The sequence below is a fragment of the Salmo trutta genome, chromosome 12, assembly GCF_901001165.1.
Source record: "Salmo trutta chromosome 12, fSalTru1.1, whole genome shotgun sequence".
NCBI classification, from domain to species: Eukaryota; Metazoa; Chordata; class Actinopteri; order Salmoniformes; family Salmonidae; genus Salmo; species Salmo trutta.
The window spans coordinates 225,034-248,101 of record NC_042968.1 but is presented as its reverse complement, the minus strand read 5'-3'; the positions used below and the strand labels follow the sequence as shown (position 1 = coordinate 248,101).

The following is a 23,068-nucleotide window of genomic DNA, read 5'->3' as shown; positions in this document are numbered from 1 at the left end:
TGTTTGAAATGTTTGGACCAAGTTTACAGGTAAGTTATTAGATACTTTGTAGTCATGTTGGGCGAGTTGGAACCGGTGTATTTCTGAATAAAACGTGTCAAATAAATGGACATTTTGGGGATATAAAGAAGGAATTTATCGAAGAAAATGACCATTCATTGTGTCACTGAGACGTTTGGGATTGCAAAACGAAGAAGATCTTCAAAGGTAAGGCATTTATTATTTTGTTATTTCTGACTTTTGTGTCGCACCTGCCTGGTTGAAAAATGATTTTCATGTGTTTGTATGCGGGGTGCTGTCCTCAGATAATCGCATGGTGTGCTTTCGCCAAAAAAACTTTTTGAAATCTGACACAGCGGCTGGATTAACAAGAGGTTAAGCTTTATTTTGATGTATTACAGTTATATTTTCGTGAATGTTGAATATTTATATTTCTGTAGTTTGAATTTGGCGCTCTGCAATTTCACTGGATGTTGTCAAATCTATCCCGCTAATGGGATGGGCGCTTTAAGGGATCCCTAAGAGGTTTTAAGCCATTTTGCCGCAACTTTGAAAGTATGCTTGGGGTCATTGTCCATTTGAAAGACGCATTTGCGACCAAGCTTTAACCCCCTGACTGATGTCTTGAGATGTCGCTTCAATATATCCACATAATTTTCCTACCTCATGATGCCATCTATTTTGTGAAGTGCACCGGTCCGTCCTGCAGAAAAGCACCCCACAACATGATGCTGCCACCCCCGTGCTTGAAGGTTGGGATGGTGTTCTTCAGCTTGCAAGCCTCCCCCTTTTTCCTCCAAACATAACGATGGTCATTATGGCCAAACAGTTCTATTTTTGTTTCATCAGACCAGAGGACATATCTCCAAAAAGTACAATCTTTGTCCCCATGTGCAGTTGCAAACAGTAGTCTGGCTTTTTATGGTGGTTTTGGAGCAGTGGCTTCCTCCTTGCTGAGCAACCTTTCAGGTTATGTCGATATAGGACTCGTTTTACTGTGGATATAGATACTTTTGTACCTGTTTCCTCCAGCATCTTCACAAGGTCCTTTGCTGTTGTTCTGGGATTGATTTGCACTTTTCGTGGTACCTTCAGGCGTTTGGAAATTGCTCCCAAGGATGAACCAGACTTGTGGAGGTCTACAATTATTTTTCTGAGGTCTTGGCTGATTTCTTTTGATGTCCCATGATGTCAAGCAAAGAGGCACTGAGTTTGAAGGTAGGCCTTGAAATACATCCACAGGTACACCTCCAATTGACTCAAATTATTTAAATTAGCCTATCAGATGCTTCTAACGTCATGACATAATTTTTGGGATTTTTCCAAGCTGTTTAAAGGCACAGTCAACTTAGTGTATGTAAACGTCTGACCCACTGGAATTGCGATACAGTGAATTATAAGTGAAATAATCTGTCTGTAAACAATTGTTGGAAAAATGACTTGTGGCATGCACAAAGTAGATGTCCTAACCGATTTGCCAAAACTATAGTTTGTTAACAAGAAATTTGTGGAGTGGTTGAAAAACGAGTTTTAATGACTCCAACCTAAGTGTATGTAAACTTCCGACTTCAACTGTACGTAGGCATAGGTATACACACACATATAAAATATGCACTAAACACACACATACACATGGATTTTGTGCTGTAGATATGTGGTGGTGGAGTAGGGGTCTCAGGGCACACACTTAGTGTGCTGTAAAATCTGTTGTGAATGTATTGTAATGTTTTTAAATTGTATAATTGCCTTGATTTTGCTGGACTCCAGGAAGAGTAGCTTCTGGGGATCCATAATAAATACACATCTACACTGATTGAAGTGTATTTAACAAGTGACACCAGTACGGAATCATAGTTTTCACCTGGATTCACCTGGTCAGTCTATGTCATGAAAAGAGCAGTTATACTCAATGTTTTGTATCCTCAGTGTATGTGTTACGACATTTTGAAGCTGCAAAAGTGGTCTTTTCTAATGTTGAGGTGATTCCATGTCCCTCATGCATTTATTCTAGCTATAGGATATTTTAAGATGAATGTCTAGGAGACCTCCAAACCATGTATTTCATACACCGAACAAAAAATGAAACACAAATTGCAACAATTTCAACGATTCTACTGAGTTACAGTTCGTATAAGGAAATCAGTCATTTGAAATATATTAATTAGGCCCTAATGTATGGATTTCACATTACTGGGCAGAGGCACAGCCATGAATGTGCCTGGGAGGGCTTAGGCCCACCCACTTGGGAGCCAGGCCCAGCCAATCAGAATATGTTTTTCCCCACAAAAGGGCTTGATTACAGATGACATAAATACTCCTCAGTTTCATCAGCTGTCCGAGTGGCTGGTCTCATACGATCCCACCGGTGAATAAGCTAGATGTGGAGGTCCTGGGCTGGCATGGTTATACATGGTCTGCGATTGTGAGGCTAGTTGGACATACTGCCAAATTCTCTAAAACGATGTTGGAGGCGGCTTATGGTAGAGAAACTAACATTCAGTTCTCTGGCAACAGCTCTGATGGACATTCCTACATTCTTGAGACATCTGTGGTACTGTGTTGTGTAACAAAACTCCACATTTTAGAGTGGCCTTTTGTCACCAGCACAAAGTGCACCTGTGTAATGATCATTCTGTTTAATCAGCTTCTTGATATGCCACACCTGTCAGGTGGATGGATTGTCTTGGAAATGGAGAAATGCTCACTAACAGGGATGTAAACAAATTTGTGCACAAAATTAGAGAGAAATAAGTTTTTTGTCTGTATGGAACATTTCTGGGATCTTTTATTTCAACTCATGAAACATGGGACCAACACTTTACATGTTGCGTTTATATTTGTGTTCAGTGTATATTTAGACAAATTCAACTAACTGTTGTAGTTTTTGGGGGGTTTGAAATATACTGCTAAAAAAAATAAAGGGAACACTTAAACAACACATCCTAGATCTGAATGAAAGAAATAATCGTATTAAATACTTTTTTCTTTACATAGTTGAATGTGCTGACAACAAAATCACACAAAAATAATCAATGGAAATCCAATTTATCAACCCATGGAGGTCTGGATTTGGAGTCACACTCAAAATTAAAGTGGAAAACCACACTACAGGCTGATCCAACTTTGATGTAATGTCCTTAAAACAAGTCAAAATGAGGCTCAGTAGTGTGTGTGGCCTCCACGTGCCTGTATGACCTCCCTACAACGCCTGGGCATGCTCCTGATGAGGTGGCAGATGGTCTCCTGAGGGATCTCCTACCAGACCTGGACTAAAGCATCCGCCAACTCCTGGACAGTCTGTGGTGCAATGTGGCCTTGGTGGATGGAGCGAGACATGATGTCCCAGATGTGCTCAATTGGATTCAGGTCTGGGGAACGGGCGGGCCAGTCCATAGCATCAATGCCTTCCTCTTGCAGGAACTGCTGACACACTCCAGCCACATGAGGTCTAGCATTGTCTTGCATTAGGAGGAACCCAGGGCCAACCGCACCAGCATATGGTCTCACAAGGGGTCTGAGGATCTCATCTCTGTACCTAATGGCAGTCAGGCTACCTCTGGCGAGCACATGGAGGGCTGTGCGGCCCCCCAAAGAAATGCCACCCCACACCATGACTGACCCACCGCCAAACCGGTCATGCTGGAGGATGTTGCAGGCAGCAGAACGTTCTCCACGGCGTCTCCAGACTCTGTCACGTCTGTCACGTGCTCTGTGTGAACCTGCTTTCATCTGTGAAGAGCACAGGGCACCAGTGGCGAATTTGCCAATCTTGGTGTTCTCTGGCAAATGCCAAACGTCCTGCACGGTGTTGGGCTGTAAGCTCAACCCCCACCTGTGGACGTCGGGCCCTCACACCACCCTCATGGAGTCTGTTTCTGACCGTTTGAGCAGACACATGCACATTTGTGGCCTGCTGGAGGTCATTTTGCAGGGCTCTGGCAGTGCTTCTCCTGCTCCTCCTTGCACAAAGGCGGAGGTAGCGGTCCTGCTGCTGGGTTGTTGCCCTCCTACGGCCTCCTCCACGTCTCCTGATGTACTGGCCTGTCTCCTGGTAGCGCCTCCATGCTCTGGACACTACGCTGACAGACACAGCAAACCTTCTTGCCACAGCTCGCATTGATGTGCCATCCTGGATGAGCTGCACTACCTGAGCCACTTGTGTGGGTTGTAGACTCCGTCTCATGCTACCACTAGAGTGAAAGCACCGCCAGCATTCAAAAGTGACCAAAACATCAGCCAGGAAGCATAGGAACTGAGAAGTGGTCTATGGTCCCCACCTGCAGAACCACTCCTTTATTGGGGGTGTCTTGCTAATTGCCTATAATTTCCACCTGTTGTCTATTCCATTTGCACAACAGCATGTGAAATTTATTGTCAATCAGTGTTGCTTCCTAAGTGGACAGTTTGATTTCACAGAAGTGTGATTGACTTGGAGTTACATTGTGTTGTTTAAGTGTTCCCTTTATTTTTTTGAGCAGTGTATTTTGTCTGTAATGTCTTTTTCGTTATATGACGGACCCCAGTAAGACTAGCTGTCATTTTTGTCGCCGGGTAATGGGGATCCTAATAAATAAAATAAAAGCAAGTTTTCAGTGGCTTGTGCCCAGGAGTATCCTTTGGAGTGGATAGTCAATGTTAGTTTACAGTATTGCTAAATTGGCTTGTATACAGTTATTATTTGTTTCCTGTTTTTGGTCGCAGCAAGGACAATTGAAAGTTTGATCTTTAGGGTTGAAGTTTGAGTTGCAAAATGCAAGGGATTTACTGTAGAATGTTGCATTGGCTAAGATACACCAATGTTGGGTGTATTCCAGTTTTGCTTGTGTAGTTCTGTTTATGGCAATAGAAAATATTATTGAGTGTATTGTCCAACAGTAACAGTTTGAGTTTGTATTCAATTCATTCATTTAATTGGATTGGTAGTTATGTTTTAGTGTCTATATGAGGGTATGTCTGCCTGGGTGTACTCCAGGTAGACATCTGTTAAGTAAATAGTTTGACAGTCCTAAGAAAATGTGTTTGCTCCCAGATAGAAACATACATTAACATGCACACATCTATTTAAAAAAACATTTATTCTCAGTGCACTTCTTGTACTTCTATTCCATCCCTGATGCAAGTGTTTCATAGCCCCGCTACCTCTGTGCATAGTCATATTTATCTTTCTTACTAGTAAAACAAGACAGGACAAGACGACAACCTTGCATGTCTATTCCTTCACAATTTTTCTCTCTCCTGTTCTACCCTGGGTGCAAACACAATGCCTCTCCATTACCGTTATTTTTTACACATCTCAGTATCCATTATTCACTTGTTTTGAGTCGACTGCACCTCGCAGAACATAATATATTGATTAGGCTGTTCAGTAGGCCTTAGGTTTACTGCGAGTGAGCCTAGTGAGCGCGGAATGAAATATTCACTCTGCCTGTGCTGTTTGTTGCTGGCATTCATAGGGTGTTCTTTTTTATAGGTTTTGGATTTACTTTGTTTGTTTCATTCTCTCTGTAACCAAGAGGAGAAAGAGGAGGAGAAATTAGGGCAAGACGTAAGACGGGAGAGTGTGTGTAGGTTTAATTGAGGGTTTTTAGTGCTGACTACAGCTCGAGCCTGCTTGTGACAGGAGAGGGGGAGGCCCCTACTACAAATTACTGCCAAGTCTCTGTCAGATACAGAGGTATTTACTGTCTTTTTTGGATCGGTGCCAGATGAATTCCTTGTGATGTTATTTCAGACAATGGACCTGAGTGTGAATGGGTGGATGTTAAAACTTCTTCAGCCTACCATCCCGTTAGCGGGATCATTTTCCAGCGAAAACTCCTAGCGACATTAGCATAACGAAATTCAATATTTTTTTTTTTTCAAATATAGGGCTGTCTCATATCGTTTTATAGATACACCTCTCTTGAATCGACCCTCGTTGTCCGATTTCAAAAAGGTTTTACAGGAAAAGCACAATATTAGATTATGTTAGAGGAGTACATTGTAAAAGTCGCATCATATGAATTTTCCGAGCAAGCACACCCATCACATATAACCAAAAAACAGCTAAATGCAGCACTAACCTTTTACAAACTTCATCAGATGACACACCTAGGACATCATGTTACACACAGCATGCAATCTTTTGTTCAATAAAGGTCATATTTCTATATAAAAACAGCATTTTACATCGGCACCTGAGGTTGACTAACTATTTTCCCATATAATGCGTCCCGGGAAACAGTGCTACAATTTTATAAATTACTATTCGAAAACGATTTTTTTAATATATATTGTCAATCTAAGATTTATAGATGAATATCTCTTGAAAACACCTGTCAAAACAGATTTTAAATTAACTTTACAGGGTAATCACACTTTGAGATCAAATGGGATGCGATACCCAGAAATTGAGCTCGAAAACCTAGCTCGGCGCCATCTTTGAACATTTGAGCAAGTAACATCTGATATTGTATAATATTGGCAATAATCCCTCACCTTTAGTTGTCTTCATCAGAAAACACTTCCCGATGTCCCAGGTCCATGACAAATGTATTTTCGGTCGAAAAAGTCCATGCTTTATGTTCCATTAGCTTCCTGTCGTTAGCGCGTCCTAAGGCTGTAATCAAATGTTGTTCCGTGCGCGGCACCTGTCTAACGCAAAATGACTGTTTACGGTTAGTTAGGTTCGTTCAAACATGTCAAACGTTGTATAAAATAATCGTCAGGGCCTGTTTCAACAAGAGAGCCAATCAGATTCGAGTGGGACGATGTCATTGTGTTTCAAAAGGCTTCCAAAGGTGGGGGCAGACACGGCCGCCGACGTCACAATGCTCATGGCCCTACTACTCTGACCAATTGCCACATCGTCTCTTTCACTGAGTTTCTACCGCAGAACCCTCAAAACACTTTGTAAAGACTGGGGACATCTAGTGGAAGCACTGGAAAGTGCTCAATTTTCATTTTTTTACGTTGTGATTTATAGGTAAGGCTGTGAAGTCGAGTCCACAATTCAGATTTCCACTTCCTGGTTCAATCGGTCTCGGGGTTTTGACTGCCATACTCACAGACACCATTCAAACGGTTTTAGAAAATTTAGGGTGTTTTCTATCCATATAAAATAAGTATATGCATGTCTTAGCTTCTGACTTTGATTAGTAGGCCGTTGAAAATGGGAACGATTTTTTTCCAAAATGCGCTGTGGCGCCCCCTATCCTAGGGTAAATCCAACAGGTTAAGGAGTTTGAATCAAATAATAATAATATTATCATCGCCCATCCCATGAAAACGTCCTATATCTACATTATATGGTGCCCCGTTAAAGACTTACTTGCAACTTTAAAATACAATGATAAATTGATTGATTGGATATCCAAGAAGTGTCTGTAAATATGTGTATATTATTTATTTCAGTGTATAACTGTCTTGGGGTTTTTCCTTTGTGTCTTTGTGTGTCAGGTGGAGGCGGAGGTTGGAATGACAGTAACCCTGGGTCTCAGGGCGGGAGACCCCTCATACTAGGAGGCCAGGGGGGACAGCCCTGCATTAAGTTCAGCTGGGAGACCCGAGGGGGTTTCGGGGGAGGGGGAGGTGCCTGTACAACCGGTGGTGGAGGAGGGGGCTATAGAGGTAGGTGAAAACATATTTACAGTAAATATACAGTATATAGCATTGTAACATGAATATATAACAATATCAATATGACATTACATCTCCAGTGTTGTCTTAACATATTAATGTAGGTTGTCCCTTTACCATTTGTTGGTCCAACAAATTATCATTACCTGTCATTACATATTTCATCAGGTAGCACTTTAGATTAAATTAAAAAAAATTACCATTAAGGTACTCTGTAATAAGTTCACTGACTAATTGTGTTATTTTATTACCACCACCATCCCCTCCTTTTCTCTAGGTGGCAACACCTCTGAAGCTAATGACCCAAAGCAGGATGGAGACGATGGGTCCTCTTTCATCAGCCCAGAGGGAGAGACCTTCCTGGACCCTCTGAAAGGTAACAGATTATGAAATGAGAGACAATCACACTAACACTTTCTATGAACTATAGGGCTGCAACCGGCAAGGTAAAGGTTAGTGAGGTGGACCAGTAGCCAGAAGTTGCTGGTTCAAGCCCTGGGCAGGGCGATAAAAGTGAGAACTGAACCATGATGGAGCATGTATCCTGTTGACCATGTCCGGTGTCTGTGCCTGTAGGTATGGAAAGTGATGGAGAGGTGATCATCGGCCCCGTGCTAAACTGTAGCCACTGTGAGACGGGCGACTGTCACAAGAACGAGGAGGGGACCTTGTGTTACTGTGACGTGGACTTTGTACTGGCCCGTGACGGAGTGTCTTGTATCAACTCATCAACAGGTCAGAGACACTCTCACTCCCATGCACGCACGCACACACACACACACACACACACACACACACACAAACTGCAATTGAACACATTGTTTGGATCCACAGTTGTGGACAGTAAGTACAAATGAAACAGATATTTGAAAAGTCATACAAATAGTTAGTTGACACACACACACACACACGAATGAGCACTGTCGTGTCTTGACTATCATTAATAGTGTTTGACTGTTATTTTATAAAATTATTACATACCACGTTAAATTTTTACGTGATTAAATTAATTATATAACAATTAATTAAGTAGTAATCTGGGGCACCATGGAAAAAGTTATTTAACGAGTTACTATCTCTCCCGACTAAACTCTAAAAATATACATATCTGTTACATCAGTCACAGTCAATTCATTAATTCTTATTTACCTTCAGTCTCATTCTGATGTCGCAAAACTCTTGTATATCTACACGAACCTTAGCATAAATGATGAATCAGCGATATACAAATTGGCTTAATTATTTATTTACTAACTAACTAAATAATCACACAGAATTACATAAACATACAAACAGGAGAGCTTACACATTGATTGCTACACAATGCAATGAAAAATCCCTAGAGGACTAAACTGATATGACAGCTTGTTACACAAAATGGCAGATTCAAAAGAGAAGGAAAGGGAGAGACAAAGGAATTCCACTAATGTACATAGAGCTGATAACTATGCTCAAGGAAATGCAAATACTTTGCACATGAACGGCCGCTCATTTGAAAGAATTGCAATGTACATATTTACGTGTGTATGTCTTTGCACATGAACGGCCGCTCATTTGAAAGAATTGCAATGTACATATTTACGTGTGTATGTCTTTGCTGTCTGTCTGTTGAAAACACTCAATCCATCTACAGGGAGTAATTTGACAGAAAGTCTCAAGTTGTAAGTCTCTGGTTGTCCACCAGAGATCATCATGTCTTTTGTAGGCCTAGCTTCTTGGTTTCAGGTGTTTGTGAGAAAGGATCTTGCCGAGGAAGTGTTCGCTAGAATGGATCTCAGTCAAGTTTACTAGACTAAAGTACTTAAACCGCTGCAAACTGAATGTTCCTGTGTAGTCTTCTTTGACAGAGAGAGTTTCAGAGTTTGTAACCATTTCGTACCTTTCAGCTCATGCTGTCGGTCACGCTGGTCTAATGTAGAGCTATAACCATTTTACGTAGCAACCCGACAATGTACTGATCTCTAGAGCTTTACATTTCTTAACCATTTCAGCATGTGGACTGCATCCTCACGTTCTCTGGTCTAATGAACATTTCGTTAGCAGTCGTTTATGAGCACTTACCTTTGGAGGGCAGATCCATCATGTTGCCACAATGTCTGTGCTCACATGGCCGTGGTTATTGACTTGGTAAAACTTTGATTTGAAAAACAAATCTCATTTAGAAGGATATCACATTTCTTCTTCTCACAAATAGTTTCATACTTAATTATATACAGTTGAAGTCGGAAGTTTACATACACCTTAGCCAAATACATTCAAACTCCGTTTTTCACAACCTCCGTTTTCCTGACATTTAATCCTAGTAAAAATTCCCTGTCTTAGGTCAGTTAGGATCACCACTTCATTTTAAGAATGTGAAATGTCAGAATAATAGTAAAGAGAATTATTTCTTTCAACTTTTGTTTCTTTCATCACATTCCCAGTGGGTCATAAGTTTACATACTCTCAATTAGTATTTGGTAGCATTGCCTTCAAATTGTTTGACTTGGGTCAAACGTTTCGGGTAGCCTTCCACAAGCTTCGCACAATAAGTTGGGTGAATTTTGGCCCAATCCCTCCTGACAGAGCTGGTGTAACTGAGTCAGGTTTGTACGCCTCCTTGCTCGCATACACTTTTTCAGTTCTGCCCACAAATGTTCTATAGGATTGAAGTCAGGGCTTTGTGATGGCCACTCCAATACCTTGACTTTGTTGTCCTTAAGCCATTTTGCCACAACTTGCTTGGGGTCAACGTCCATTTGGAAGACCCATTTGCGACCAAGCTTTAACTTCCTGACTGATGTCTTGAGATGTTGCTTCAATATATCCACATAATTTTCCTACCTCATGATGCCATCTATTTTGTGAAGTGCACCAGTTCCTCCTGCAGAAAAGCACCCCAACAACATGATGCTGCCACCCCCGTGCTTCACGTTTGGGATGGTGTTCGTCGGCTTGCAAGGCTCCCCCTTTTTCCTCCAAACTCAATGATGGTCATTATGGCCAAACAGTTCTATTTTTGTTTCATCAGACCAGTAGACATTTCTCTAAAAAGTACGATTTTTATCCCCATGTGCAGTTGCAAACCATAGTCTGGCTTTTTATGGCTGTTTTGGAGCAGTGGCTTCTTCCTTGCTGAGCAGCCTTTCAGGTTATGTCGATATAGGACTCGTTTTACTGTGGATATAGATACTTTTGTACCTGTTTCCTCCAGCATCTTCACAAGGTCCTTTGCTGTTGTTCTGGGATTGATTTGCACTTTTCGCATCAAAGTACATTCATCTCTAGAAGACAGAACACATCTCTTTCCTGAGCAGTACGACAGCTGCGTGGTCCCATGGTGTTTATACTTGCGTACTATTGTTTGTACAGATGAACGTGGTACCTTCAGGCGTTTGGAAATTGCTGCCAAGGATGAACCAGACTTGTGGAGGTCTTGGCTGATTTCTTTTGATTTTCCCATAATGTCAAGCAAAGAGGCACTGAGTTTGAAGGTAGGCCTTGAAATACATCCACAGGTACACCTCCAATTGACTCAAATTATGTCAATTAGCCTATCAGAAGCTTCTAAAGCCACAAAATCATTTTCTGAAATTTCTCAAGCTGTTTAAAGGCACAGTCAACTTAGTGTATGTAAACTTCTGACCCACTGGAATTTTGATACAGTGAATTAAGTGAAATAATCTGTCCGTAAACAATTGTTGGAAATTTGTGGAGTGGTTGAAAAACGAGTTTAAATGACCTATATGTATGTAAACTTCTGACTTCAACTGTAAGCTCCACATCATTTAGATGTAAATCTGATAACTGGGAAATATACACATTCAGAGATACAGTTATGTTGTCATACCGTCCTTAATGAGATCCCAAAAAAAGAACTGTTCTTTAAGTACCCACGGACCTTTCAAACTGTTTGGGTTACAGAAATATTTTTTCATTATTCAATCTTTTGATGTTACCGTACTGCAACGTCTCTCTGTGGTAACAAAGGCATTTAACTTCCATTTCTGAATGAGTGGGAGAGAGTGTTTTCCTGCAGGTATTTACAACCGTCATAAATCTGTGGTGGGAGGGGGGGGGTGAATTTGGTGAATATGATCCTCACCCAAAAGAGAAAGTCTAGACAGCACACACACACAGTGTTTGATATGGGTAAGTTTAGGCTCTCAGATGGGCAATCAACAAGCAATTGTCTGGACTTGAACAGAAAAGTGAACATTCACACATTTGCAATGTTTTTTATTAAACCGATATATAGCAATATTGTATTGATAAAATGCAACAGCATTTAGTGCCCAAGACTAAAATTCAGTTAATGTTGTGGTGCTCTTCAAATAAGATGTATTTGACCCAGATCTGATCTCTTCTCTCCCCTGACAGAGGTGTCTCCCCTGCCTCCCCAGCCCTCCCTGTCCCAGTTGGCCCTGGTTCTGTCTGTGGGGACTTCAGCCCTCATTGCTGCCCTGCTGTTGGCTGTGTCTGGAGTCATGATCAGTAAGTGGTGAAATGCATAGGATACAAACGCAGACTTATGCGGGGACACAAATGCACGCACACTTTTAGAATGAGGAACATAGGTATTTGGGGTTATACATACATACATACATACATACATACATACATACATACATACATACATACATACATACATACATACATACATACATACATACATACATACATACATACATACATACATACATACATACATACATACATACTGTGCGCACACAACTAACACCATTGCATCTGTAACGCTCGTCGTAAGGAGTAGACCAAGGTGCAGCGAGTTGACTACTCATGACAAACATGTATTTTAACTCAAAACACTATACAAAACAATAAACAATGAAAAACGAACGTCATGTTCTGCAGGCTTTACAGAGCTGTGCAAAAACAAGATCCCACAAACCCAGCTGGAAAAAAAACCCTACTTAAGTATGATCTCCAATTAGAGACAACGAGGACCAGCTGCCTCTAATTGGAGATCATCCCAAACAAACCAACATAGAAATACCAAAACTAGAACCTAACAAAATAGACAGAAAACATAGAATAAACCACCCTGTCATGCCCTGACCTACTCTACCATAGAAAATAACAGCTTACCATGGTCAGGATGTGACAGCATCTTATCACATGTTATGTGCACACAAGCACATGTACAGTTCAAGTCAAAAGTTGAGACACACCTACTCATTCCAGGGTCTTTCTTTATTTGTACTATTTTCTACATTGTAGAATGATAGTGAAGACATCACAAATATGAAATAACACATATGGAATCATGCTTGCGTCCCACCTAGTCAACAACCAGTGGAATCGCGTGGCGCGAAATACAAATACCTCAAAAATGCTATAACTTAAATTTCTCTAACATATGACTATTTTACACCATTTTAATATATAAGAAGGAGAAACAAAATAAACACGTATACAATTAACAGAAACGACACTAACAGTTCTGTCAGGTGACAAAACAGAATACAACTACCCACAATCCAAACACACCCCTAATTATAGGACCTTCAATCAGAGGCAACGATAGACAGCTGCCTCCAACTGAAGGCCCCAACACCAATTAACTAAACATAGAAATACAAATGACTAGACAGAACATAGAAATAAACTAACATAGAACAATAACCAAACCCTGGACTAATAAATCAAATACCCCTCTCTACATGGACACATACGCACAACCACCCTGAACCACATAAAACAAATACCCCCTGCCACGTCCTGACCAAACTAAACACTAACAAATAACACCTTTACAGGTCAGAACGTGACAGTAGGTACAGTTATTAAAGTGACTATGCATAGATGCTAAATCTTATGCTAAATCTTATGCTAAATCTTTTCAGTCTCCTGAGGGAGAATAGGTTTTGTCATGCCCTCTTCACAACTGTGTTGGTGTGCTTGGACCAAGTTAGTTTGTTGGTGATGTCTAATGTCCATTGCTCGTGTTTCTTGGCCCAAGCAAGTCTCTTATTATTAGTGGTGTCCTTTACGAGTGGTTTCTTTGCAGCAATTCATCAATAAAGGTCTGATTCACGCAGTCTCCGCTGAACAGTTGATGTTGAGATGTGTCTGTTATTTGTGCTCTGTGAAGCATTTATTTGGGCTGCAATTTCTGAGGCTGATAACTGTAATAAACTCATCCTCTGCAGCAGAGGTAACTCTGGGTCTTCCTTTCCTGTGGCGGAACCACTTGGGAGCCAGTTTCATCATAGCGCGTAATGTTTTTTGCAACTGCACTTGAAGAAACTTTCAAAGTTCTTTAAATTTTCCGTATTGACTGACCTTCATGTTTTAAAGTAACGATCTACTGTCATTTCTCTTTGCTTTTGTTCTTGCCATACACCATCCCTTAAGAAGGAATGAAATTCCACAAATTGACTTTTAACAAGGCACACCCGTTAATTGAAAGGCATTCCAGGTGACTACCTCATGAAGTTGGTTGAGAGAATGCAAAAATGTGTGCAAAGCTGTCATCAAGGCAAAGGGTGGGTGCTTTTTTGAAGAATCTCAAATATAAAATATATTTTGATTTGTTTAACACTTTTTTGGTTACTACATGATTCCATATCTGTTATTTCATAGTTAATGTCTTTACTATTATCCTACACCCTTGAATGAGTAAATGTGTCCAAACTTTTGACTGGTGCTGTATGTGCATACACACACACACACAGGAATATTGATGCACACACACACAAACACATCATTGCATTTACTTTCTTTACAAACACCCACTTGTCCACACTCTCACTTACAAAGGCTGTAGATTCCCTGTAGACTTCTACACAGAATCCGAAAGCACTTACTTTCTGGAATAAATACCCTTGGAGGGGGGGGGGCATCATGCCGTCAAGCCACACATCACATCAGCAGCAGCATGACGTACAGGTGGGGGAAGAAGACGTGTGGCGGCATTGCAACGATGAATGACACATTCACATGCGAGCGCACACACACCCACTCACACACACTGATGAATGAAAGACACTAACAATGGACAACCAGTTAACTGGCAGTTGACAGAGCTCGTGCATTACCACTTTATAAAAATATAAGTTCACATACTGTAAATTCAGCGACTTATGTGTTTGCAGCCCTGGTCGGAGCCATTTGTTTGTCTGCTGCAGCGCTCTAGGATGTTAATGTGTGTATGTGTACATGTGTATAAGAGGGGGGAGGGGAGTGTGTGTCGCATACTGTATGTGGCTGTCCTACTGGTTGACTTTTGCAAATGTCATGTGGTGTGTTTGTTTTCATGTGTACATATTACATAGTTTATTTGTATTCTGCATATACATATGTTCTTGACATACTATGATAATATTTGGTCACACTTTAAACAGAGTATGCCTTCTAAAGGTGTAGTGAACCCTTTATAAGGCCTACGTAGATACTTCAGTATTATTTCATAAGCACATTTCATACCATATACATTAAAGGGTGGCATAAGGGTCATGACACATTTGGCAAAGCACCTGAAGAAAGCACCTGTTATTATCACCCGTCATATGTTTTACGTTTGCATATAACACGTCAGTTGATGATGTACCGGCATGGGTCCTTTTTTACATCCCTTCACATATCTGTCCATATTTCCTCATAGTATATGTATATTCTTGTCTATGCAGTGTACAGACGTAAGCATACAGAGCTACAGTCCATTCAGCTGGAGCTACAGAGCCCGGACTGTAAACTGAGCAAGCTGAGGGCTTCAACTATCATGACCGACTACAACCCCAACTACTGCTTCGCTGGGAAGTCCGCCTCTGTCAATGACCTGAAGGAGGTGCCCCGACGCAACATCTCCCTCACCAGGTACACTAGCCTTCAAAAAGTCATAAACAACAACAACAACAACAATTAGAATAAGTTTACTTCAGCTGTCTTAAAACTTGCCTCACCCACTACCACCTGGGTGATGCCACAGCAGTCATTTTGAGCTAGAACTCTCACCACACATCAGGGTGGTGTTCACTAGGGGGCCGATTCAGACTTAGGAAATGTGCACATTTCTTACGCACACCTTTCCTACCCATTTCTCAGTTGTTGATATTCAGACTTACCTATGCAGGTGCATAATGCGCTCTACAGGTGTGGCTACCTTGCGGGCACTGAATAAATGTAATCCAACCACTGAAAAGCCTCCCACTTGCTGGTCAACACATTTTCTCCTGGAGTTTTCATTCAATAGGGTTTTCAGCGCATTTATCTTAAGCCATCCCGTTAAATATTGTCACGTCCTGACCAGTATAAGGGGTTATTGGTTATTGTAGTTTGGTCAGGACGTGGCAGGGGGTATTTGTTTTATGTGGTTCGGGGTTTAATGGGATATGTATTTATGTAAGAGCGGTGTTTGATTTATGTGTTCCGGGGTTTTTGGGTAATGTTCTTGTTTTGTATTTCTATGGTTTTCTATGTTGTGTATTTCTTTGTGTTGGCCTGGTATGGCTCTCAATCAGGAACAGCTGTACATCGTTGTTGCTGATTGAGAGTCATACTTAGATAGCCCTGTTTCACCTGTCCCTTTTTGGGAAGTTGTTTGTGCATTACTGTGCGTTCGTGCGTTTTCTTGTTTAGTGTTTTAAATTAAAAGTTAGAATGAGCACTCAACCCGCTGCGCCTTGGTCCCTTTCATACGATGACCGTTACAAATACGGTGTAACTTTAATACAAATTTTTTGGACAGACTCACTACAATACATCAAGAGAACAGGTTCAGAATATAGGGATCAATGAAAAAAAGCCATTTAGATATATGCTTAATTGTTTCCATTTCAGCTTCAACTGGTCCACTTGAAAATACACTGATCTTGTCGATTATTTAGTCAAATTCTTGGGTTAGGAAAGTATGTATCAATAAAAATAAACATGTTTGGAGATCCTTTACGCACTAAATGTATTGATGAATCAAAAATACAGTCGTTTGATTCATCCTGAAAGTTTCCATATTCAAGTTCAATCCATGAAATATTGGAATTGTACAATAGGGGTTGAACAATAGTCCTATAAACCTACCCTAATCCTCACTAATCATGGAACTATATGACAACAGTCCAGTCATCGTGAACCGTGCACAAGGGTCCATGTTTAAACTGCTACATGTGGTCTGAATTCCATAATGATTCAAATGGGCTACATGTCCCAAATTGTCACGGATCCCTCTGGAACTTTCATTGCGCATACCTGGCCCCTATTCCTACTGATTGCATTTGTATATATGTGCCCTTTGTTCACCACGGTGCTGTCGATTATTGTTACAATGTCCGTTGGTGCGTGTGAGTACCTGTCCTGTGTGTTTTAGCTTTCGAGCCTTTGTGGATTGCGCAGATGATTACGGGTCTCGTCCCGTGTGTTAATCATTGTGCTCGTGTGCTATTTATTCAAGGTACTCCTCGCTCTATTGTTTTGGGTTTCTACCCTTTGTTTTTGTTATGTGTTTGTTTGGTCTTCTTCCCAGTGCCTTTACACTGCATGCCGTAATTTAGGGTATAATAAAAAAAAATATTACGCATTCCTGCGCCTGTCTCCCGAATCATTGTTACCAACATGACACAAATTATTACACAATGTGAGCCTTATATGATCCACTATTGCTAGCGACTCTCAGGAACAACTACGAAGGAAACTAACACTAAGGTGTCAGTTATAAATGTATGTGGGCATTACTGACAGTGGCTGCCGATAGTGGCTAATATTTAACATGATACAAATTGTAAAATAGCCTAAAACTGAGAAAAACCCTTGCATATAATTAAAACATTCTAAAGCGCATTCAATCAACTATGCAGGTTTGGTGCTGCAGAGGCCTATAGCTTGGGTCTCCAAATTTCATCCCCGCAAATTATGAGGGCATACAATAAAAACTCTGAATAACGGCACAGCTATTTTTAGTCTACTTCACTGTTGAAAAGGGGCCACAAATACATGTCATGTTGATATGATTTTCAGTTTGTTTCTGTATGGTTTCTCACTTGTGTCTAGAGATTATAAGGAAAACTCATCAAAAACTATTTCTTTGTGTATTTACAATCCCCTTCTCCAAATGGATCACTTTTTATCTCTCTCTTATTAATAGCACTTAGCAATTTTTAATTACAGTGCATGGAGAATGCTTGTATTTCCATCAGAACATTTTTTTTAATGCTTTTTCCACTTGGAACTGGTAGGTTCGCTCGACCTTATTCATGATTTTCTCACGCTTAAAGGTGGTACAATTATGAGGGAATTGAGTCACTGTCAAAATACGGCATATCTGTAGACACACCTCCGCCACACCTTCATGTCTTTGATATCCACCCCAAACGAATAGTTGGTGAATAGCATAATATTCTCATGCTTAAGTTCAAGGTCAGGATAGAGAGAATATTGCATAAAAAGGGAATTGTTCCATTTACGTGCACAATAACTCTTGACAGAATTCCCCACTAGGCACATAGCGCCTATTGAAAGTGTACACACACCTCGCAGTTGTCACATTTTGCTGCCTGAAACTTCTATCTAAAAAATTATTAAACTAGATGTTTTTCCTACAGATCTACACAATCTACTACACATTTTCAAAGTGAAAGAAAAAGTATATACTTTTTTTAAATGAATAACTTAATAACAAACTTAAAACGAAAATGTCTTGATTGCGAATGTCTTCACAACCCAGAATTGATACTTGGTGGAAGCCCCTTAGGCAGCAATTTCAGCTGTAAATCATTTTGAATAAGATTCTACCAACTCTACACAACTCTTAGGGTAACATACAGTGCATTCGACAAGTATTCAGACCCCTTGACTTTTTGCCCCAAAATGTTTAAATACAGCCTTATTCTTAAATGGATTAAATACATTTTTATCCTCATCAATCTACACACAATACCCCATAATGACAAACTGAAAACAGGTTTTTAGAAATGTTTGCACATTTATTAAAAATAAAAAAACAGAAATACCTTATTTACATAAGTATTCAGACCCTTTGCTTTGAGACTCAAAATTGAGCTCAGGTGCATCTTGTTTCCATTGATCGTCCATGAGATGTTTCTACAACTTGATTGGAGTCCACCTGTGGTAAATTCAGTTGATTGGACATGATTTGGAAAGGCACACACCTGTCTATATAAGGTCCCACAGTTGACAGTGAACTTCAGAGTAAAAACCAAGCCTTGAGTTTGAAGGAATTGTCCATAGAGCTCCGAGACAGGATTGTGTCGAGACACAGATCTGGGGAAGGGTATCAAAAAAAAATTGTTGGTGATGTCTAATGTCCATTGCTCGTGTTCCTTGGGCCAAGCAAGTCTCTTCTTATTATTGGTGTCCTTTAGTAGTGGTTTCTTTGCAGCAATTCAACCGTGAAGACCTGATTCACACAGTCTCCTCTGAACAGTTGATATTGAGATTTGTCTGTTACTTGAACTCTGTGAAGCAGTACTTAAGATGTCCGAGAAGGTTAGATCACTGTGAAAGGCTAAGTTAGCCACCTGGTACACATACTGTCTGTGACGACCCTCCCACTCTGTCTGCCGTATTCTCTCTTTTTGTTCTTGTTTCCTTGTTGGGATGCCGGTGGGCGGAGCTGGGAGGGTCGTCAGCTACATGGGAAACACCTGGGTCCGGGTGTGTCCCAGGATAAAGGCACCTCTTCCACATTTATTGAGGAGACTCTCTCCACGCAGACGTTGATTTTGGTTGTGTAGTTTTGTGGCTTTTTGGTTATTTGCTTTGGCACCTTTCAACACCCTGCATTATTACATTCAGGTATGCAAAACACTCACTTACACTACTGATTACTGATTACACACACCATTGTTAATTACTTAGTTACTTTATTTAATAAATATATATTTTGATACTCCTTGTCTCCACATTGTCTCCCTTTTGTTGTGAACTCTGAGCCGGTTCGTAACAAGTGGGGGCTCGTCCGGGATATTGAACGGATTGTGTTTGGGAGAAAACGTGGAGGTATGTTAAATTCTGTAGGTGCTTTGTTTGTATATTTTGTTAGTTTGAGTTTGGTGCTCAGTACTGGTTGCTTTTGTTTGTTTGGTTTGTGTGCTGTGTTGGAGAGAGTACATTTTTTAGTTTCCAGGCCCCTGCCCAGCCTGGAAAAGCTTGTTCTACTTACTGTTGGGACATTGCTCTGAGGAGGTGAGTGCAATCAGCTGTGTACCTCAGTGGGAGATTTGGATAGGGTAGTGAACCTTACCACCCGGAGCTATAGCCTTTTTCCCCTGATAGGCTTAGCGACGTGTTTCATTTTGGAATATGTTGGGCATTGTTAATGTTTGTTATTTTTGTGTGGTGTCTGTGGACTGAGCAGTTGTCTCAGAGGGCACATCCGTGGCTTGGTGGAATCTTCCAAGCGTGCTGGGGGGTTACTTCCTTGCCAGCGGGCTACAGTGCATAATTACCCACTGCATATCTGCATGAAGATTAGGGTTGAGTTATTGTAGGTTTTGGGGAAGCTCCATATCTCATCTTTTCTGTGGTGCCCGGTGTGATTGTATTTTCTCTTGTGGACTGGTGTGCTCAGCAGAGGGGTTGAGTGAGAATTCTTTTTTTTTTCTCTCTGACTATGGCGTCTAATGTAGACGAGTTCATTCGCTTTCCATCAGAGGAACTGTTAGACTTATGTACTAAAGAACAGCTGTTGAAGGTTGCTGAACACTACAAGGTTGAAATTAGTGATAAACGTCTAAAAAATTCTATTAGGTTAATATTGAAGGCCAATCTGATGGAGAGTGGTATTCTTGACGTTACCACTGGGGCAGCCTCTGCTGAGGACTCGCCGTCTCCCCGATATGTCACAATTACCGCTCCATCGGTTAGTCCTAGTGGTCTTCTTTTTGAACAGCAGAGAGAGCTGCTTCTGTTACAGCTAGGGCACGATCGTGTAAAATATGAGAAGGAATTGGAATTTAAACAGGATATGGAGCGTGCTAAAATCAAGCTGCAACAAGAGCGACTAGAGTTGGTTAGGGAAGGAAAGCTCTCAGGGGAGAGTTTGCTCTGGGAAGGTGACGCAGATTTACTTAGGAGTCGTTCCTCTTTTGGTCATGCCCCGGACACATTTGACATTGTTGGGAATTTATGGTTGTTGCCTCAGTTTAATGAAAGGGACCCTGAGACATTCTTTTCGTTGTTTGAGCGTGTTGCTGACGCTAGGAGTTGGCCTGGTTCTGACCGAACTTTAATGTTGCAGTGTGTGCTGACTGGTAAAGCGCAGGAAGCATATTCAGCTCTTAGTGTAGCCGACAGTGTCAGTTATGATAAGGTTAAAACGGCGGTGTTATAGATTTACGAATTGGTTCCTGAGGCTTACCGCCAACAATTTAGAACTTTAAAAAGGGATGATAAGCAGACTCATGTTGAGTTTGCGCAAGAATTATCTTCACAGTTTAATCGCTGGTGTTCCGCCTCTGCAGTTATGACTTTCCAAGGGCTGTGTGATCTGATTATGTTAGAGCAATTTAAGGACACAGTCCCTGATCGTATAGCGACGTACATTAACGAACGGAAAGTTAAAACTGTCGCTGAAGCAGCGGTTTTGGCAGACAAATATGTTTTGACTCACAAAACTGATTTTGTAGAGCCCCGTATTCGTAGTGAGTGGAGACGTTCGGAGAGATTTGGACCTCGCTCACCGAGATACTCTGATTCACGGGCAGAGTTTTATTCAACTAGGGTTGAGCCTGACTCCCGTGGTAAAACTGACTTTGGTCAAGAGTGTCACTCTTGTCAAAGCTCAGGTCATTGGAAAAACGAATGTCCGGTTCTTAGGTCTAAGGATAAATTCAGTACAGGTACTTTTGTTAAATCTAAGCCTACGGCGTTAGCTGCACCTGTTCTACATCAGTTCACTCCTGACACATTGTCTCATGAACAGGGGCATGTGAAAGTCCATATTGATCCAGACTATTTACCTTTCATTACGGAGGGTTTTGTGTCTCTGTTAGGAAGTAAGAACCTAGTACCAGTGAAGATCCTAAGAGACACAGGTGCCTCTGAATCATTTGTGTTGGAATCTCTGTTACCCTTCTCTGCTGAGACTGATTCAGGGAATAGTGTGCTAATTAGGGGAATAGGTTTGAACACTCTATCAGTTCCATTGCATAGACTAATGTTGGATTGTGGACTGGTGAAAGGTGAGGTTGTTGTGGGGGTGCGTCCTTCATTGCCTATTGAGGGTATCGACGTTATCCTTGGGAATAACTTGGCCGGTGAGCGTGTGTGGCCTGTTGTGTCTCCATCTCTAGTGGTTTCCACTACACCGTCAATTGTAGGGATTCCTGATGAGAGTCTGCGGAGTTTCCCAGAGGTGTTCTCTGCGTGTGCAGTGACGTGTTCTATGATCCATGGCGACCTAGTTACTGCGTCGGTAAATGAGAATACCACAAAGAAGTCTCTCACTGTTTTCCCTGTTATCCCATTATCTGTACCCCGCTCCGATCTAGTCGATGCGCAACAGACTGACCCCACATTAGAAAAGTTGCGTGACCAAATTGTGCCTGTCGAACAGTTGGGAGATGTCGCACATGGATATTTTCTCCTAGAGGATGTCCTGATGAGAAAATGGATGTCTCATGGTAGTTGTTTTCTGGGGGAGGCGATTAGTCAGGTTGTGGTACCAGTTAACCTCTCTAGGGAAGGTGGCACCAAATCGTCCCACCTACGTAACAGCCAGTTGAATCCTGTGGCGCGATATTCAAATACCTTAGAAATGCTATTACTTCAATTTCTCAAACATATGACTATTTTACAGCTATTTAAAGACAAGACTCTCGTTAATCTAACCACACTGTCCGATTTCAAAAAGGCTTTACAATGAAAGCAAAACATTAGATTATGTCAGCAGAGTACCCAGCCAGAAATAATCAGACACCCATTTTTCAAGCTAGTATATAATGTCACATAAACCCAAACCACAGCTAAATGCAGCACTAACCTTTGATGATCTTCATCAGATGACACACCTAGGACATTATGTTATACAATACATGCATGTTTTGTTCAATCAAGTTCATATTTATATAAAAAAACAGCTTTTTTTACATTAGCATGTGACGTTCAGAACTAGCATACCCCCCGCAAACTTCCGGGGAATATACTAACAATTTACTAAATTACTCACGATAAACGTTCACAAAAAGCATAATTATTTTAAGAATTATAGATACAGAACTCCTATATGCACTCGATATGTCCGATTTTAAAATAGCTTTTCGGTGAAAGCACATTTTGCAATATTCTAAGTAGATAGCCCGGCATCACAGGGCTAGCTATTTAGACACCCACCAAGTTTAGCCTTCACCAAAGTCAGATTTACTATTAGAAAAGTTTGATTACCTTTCCTGTTCTTCGTCAGAATGCACTCCCAGGACTTCTACTTCAATAACAAATGTAGGTTTGGTCCAAAATAATCCATAGTTATGTTCCAACAGCGACGTTTTGTTCGTGCGTT

At 41.0% G+C, this 23,068-nt stretch overlaps 1 protein-coding gene across 1 annotated transcript in view; it reads left to right on the top strand.

Annotated features, from left to right (window-relative positions):
• Positions 1–23,068, top strand: part of LOC115202792 (ALK tyrosine kinase receptor-like) — a 217,754-nt gene that overhangs the window by 124,471 nt on the left and 70,215 nt on the right. The window contains exons 12-16 of the mRNA XM_029766822.1: positions 7,438–7,608; positions 7,895–7,993; positions 8,194–8,352; positions 11,977–12,090; positions 15,249–15,435. Of these exons, the coding sequence (XP_029622682.1) occupies positions 7,438–7,608; positions 7,895–7,993; positions 8,194–8,352; positions 11,977–12,090; positions 15,249–15,435 (730 nt within the window). The remainder of the gene's footprint in view (positions 1–7,437; positions 7,609–7,894; positions 7,994–8,193; positions 8,353–11,976; positions 12,091–15,248; positions 15,436–23,068) is intronic.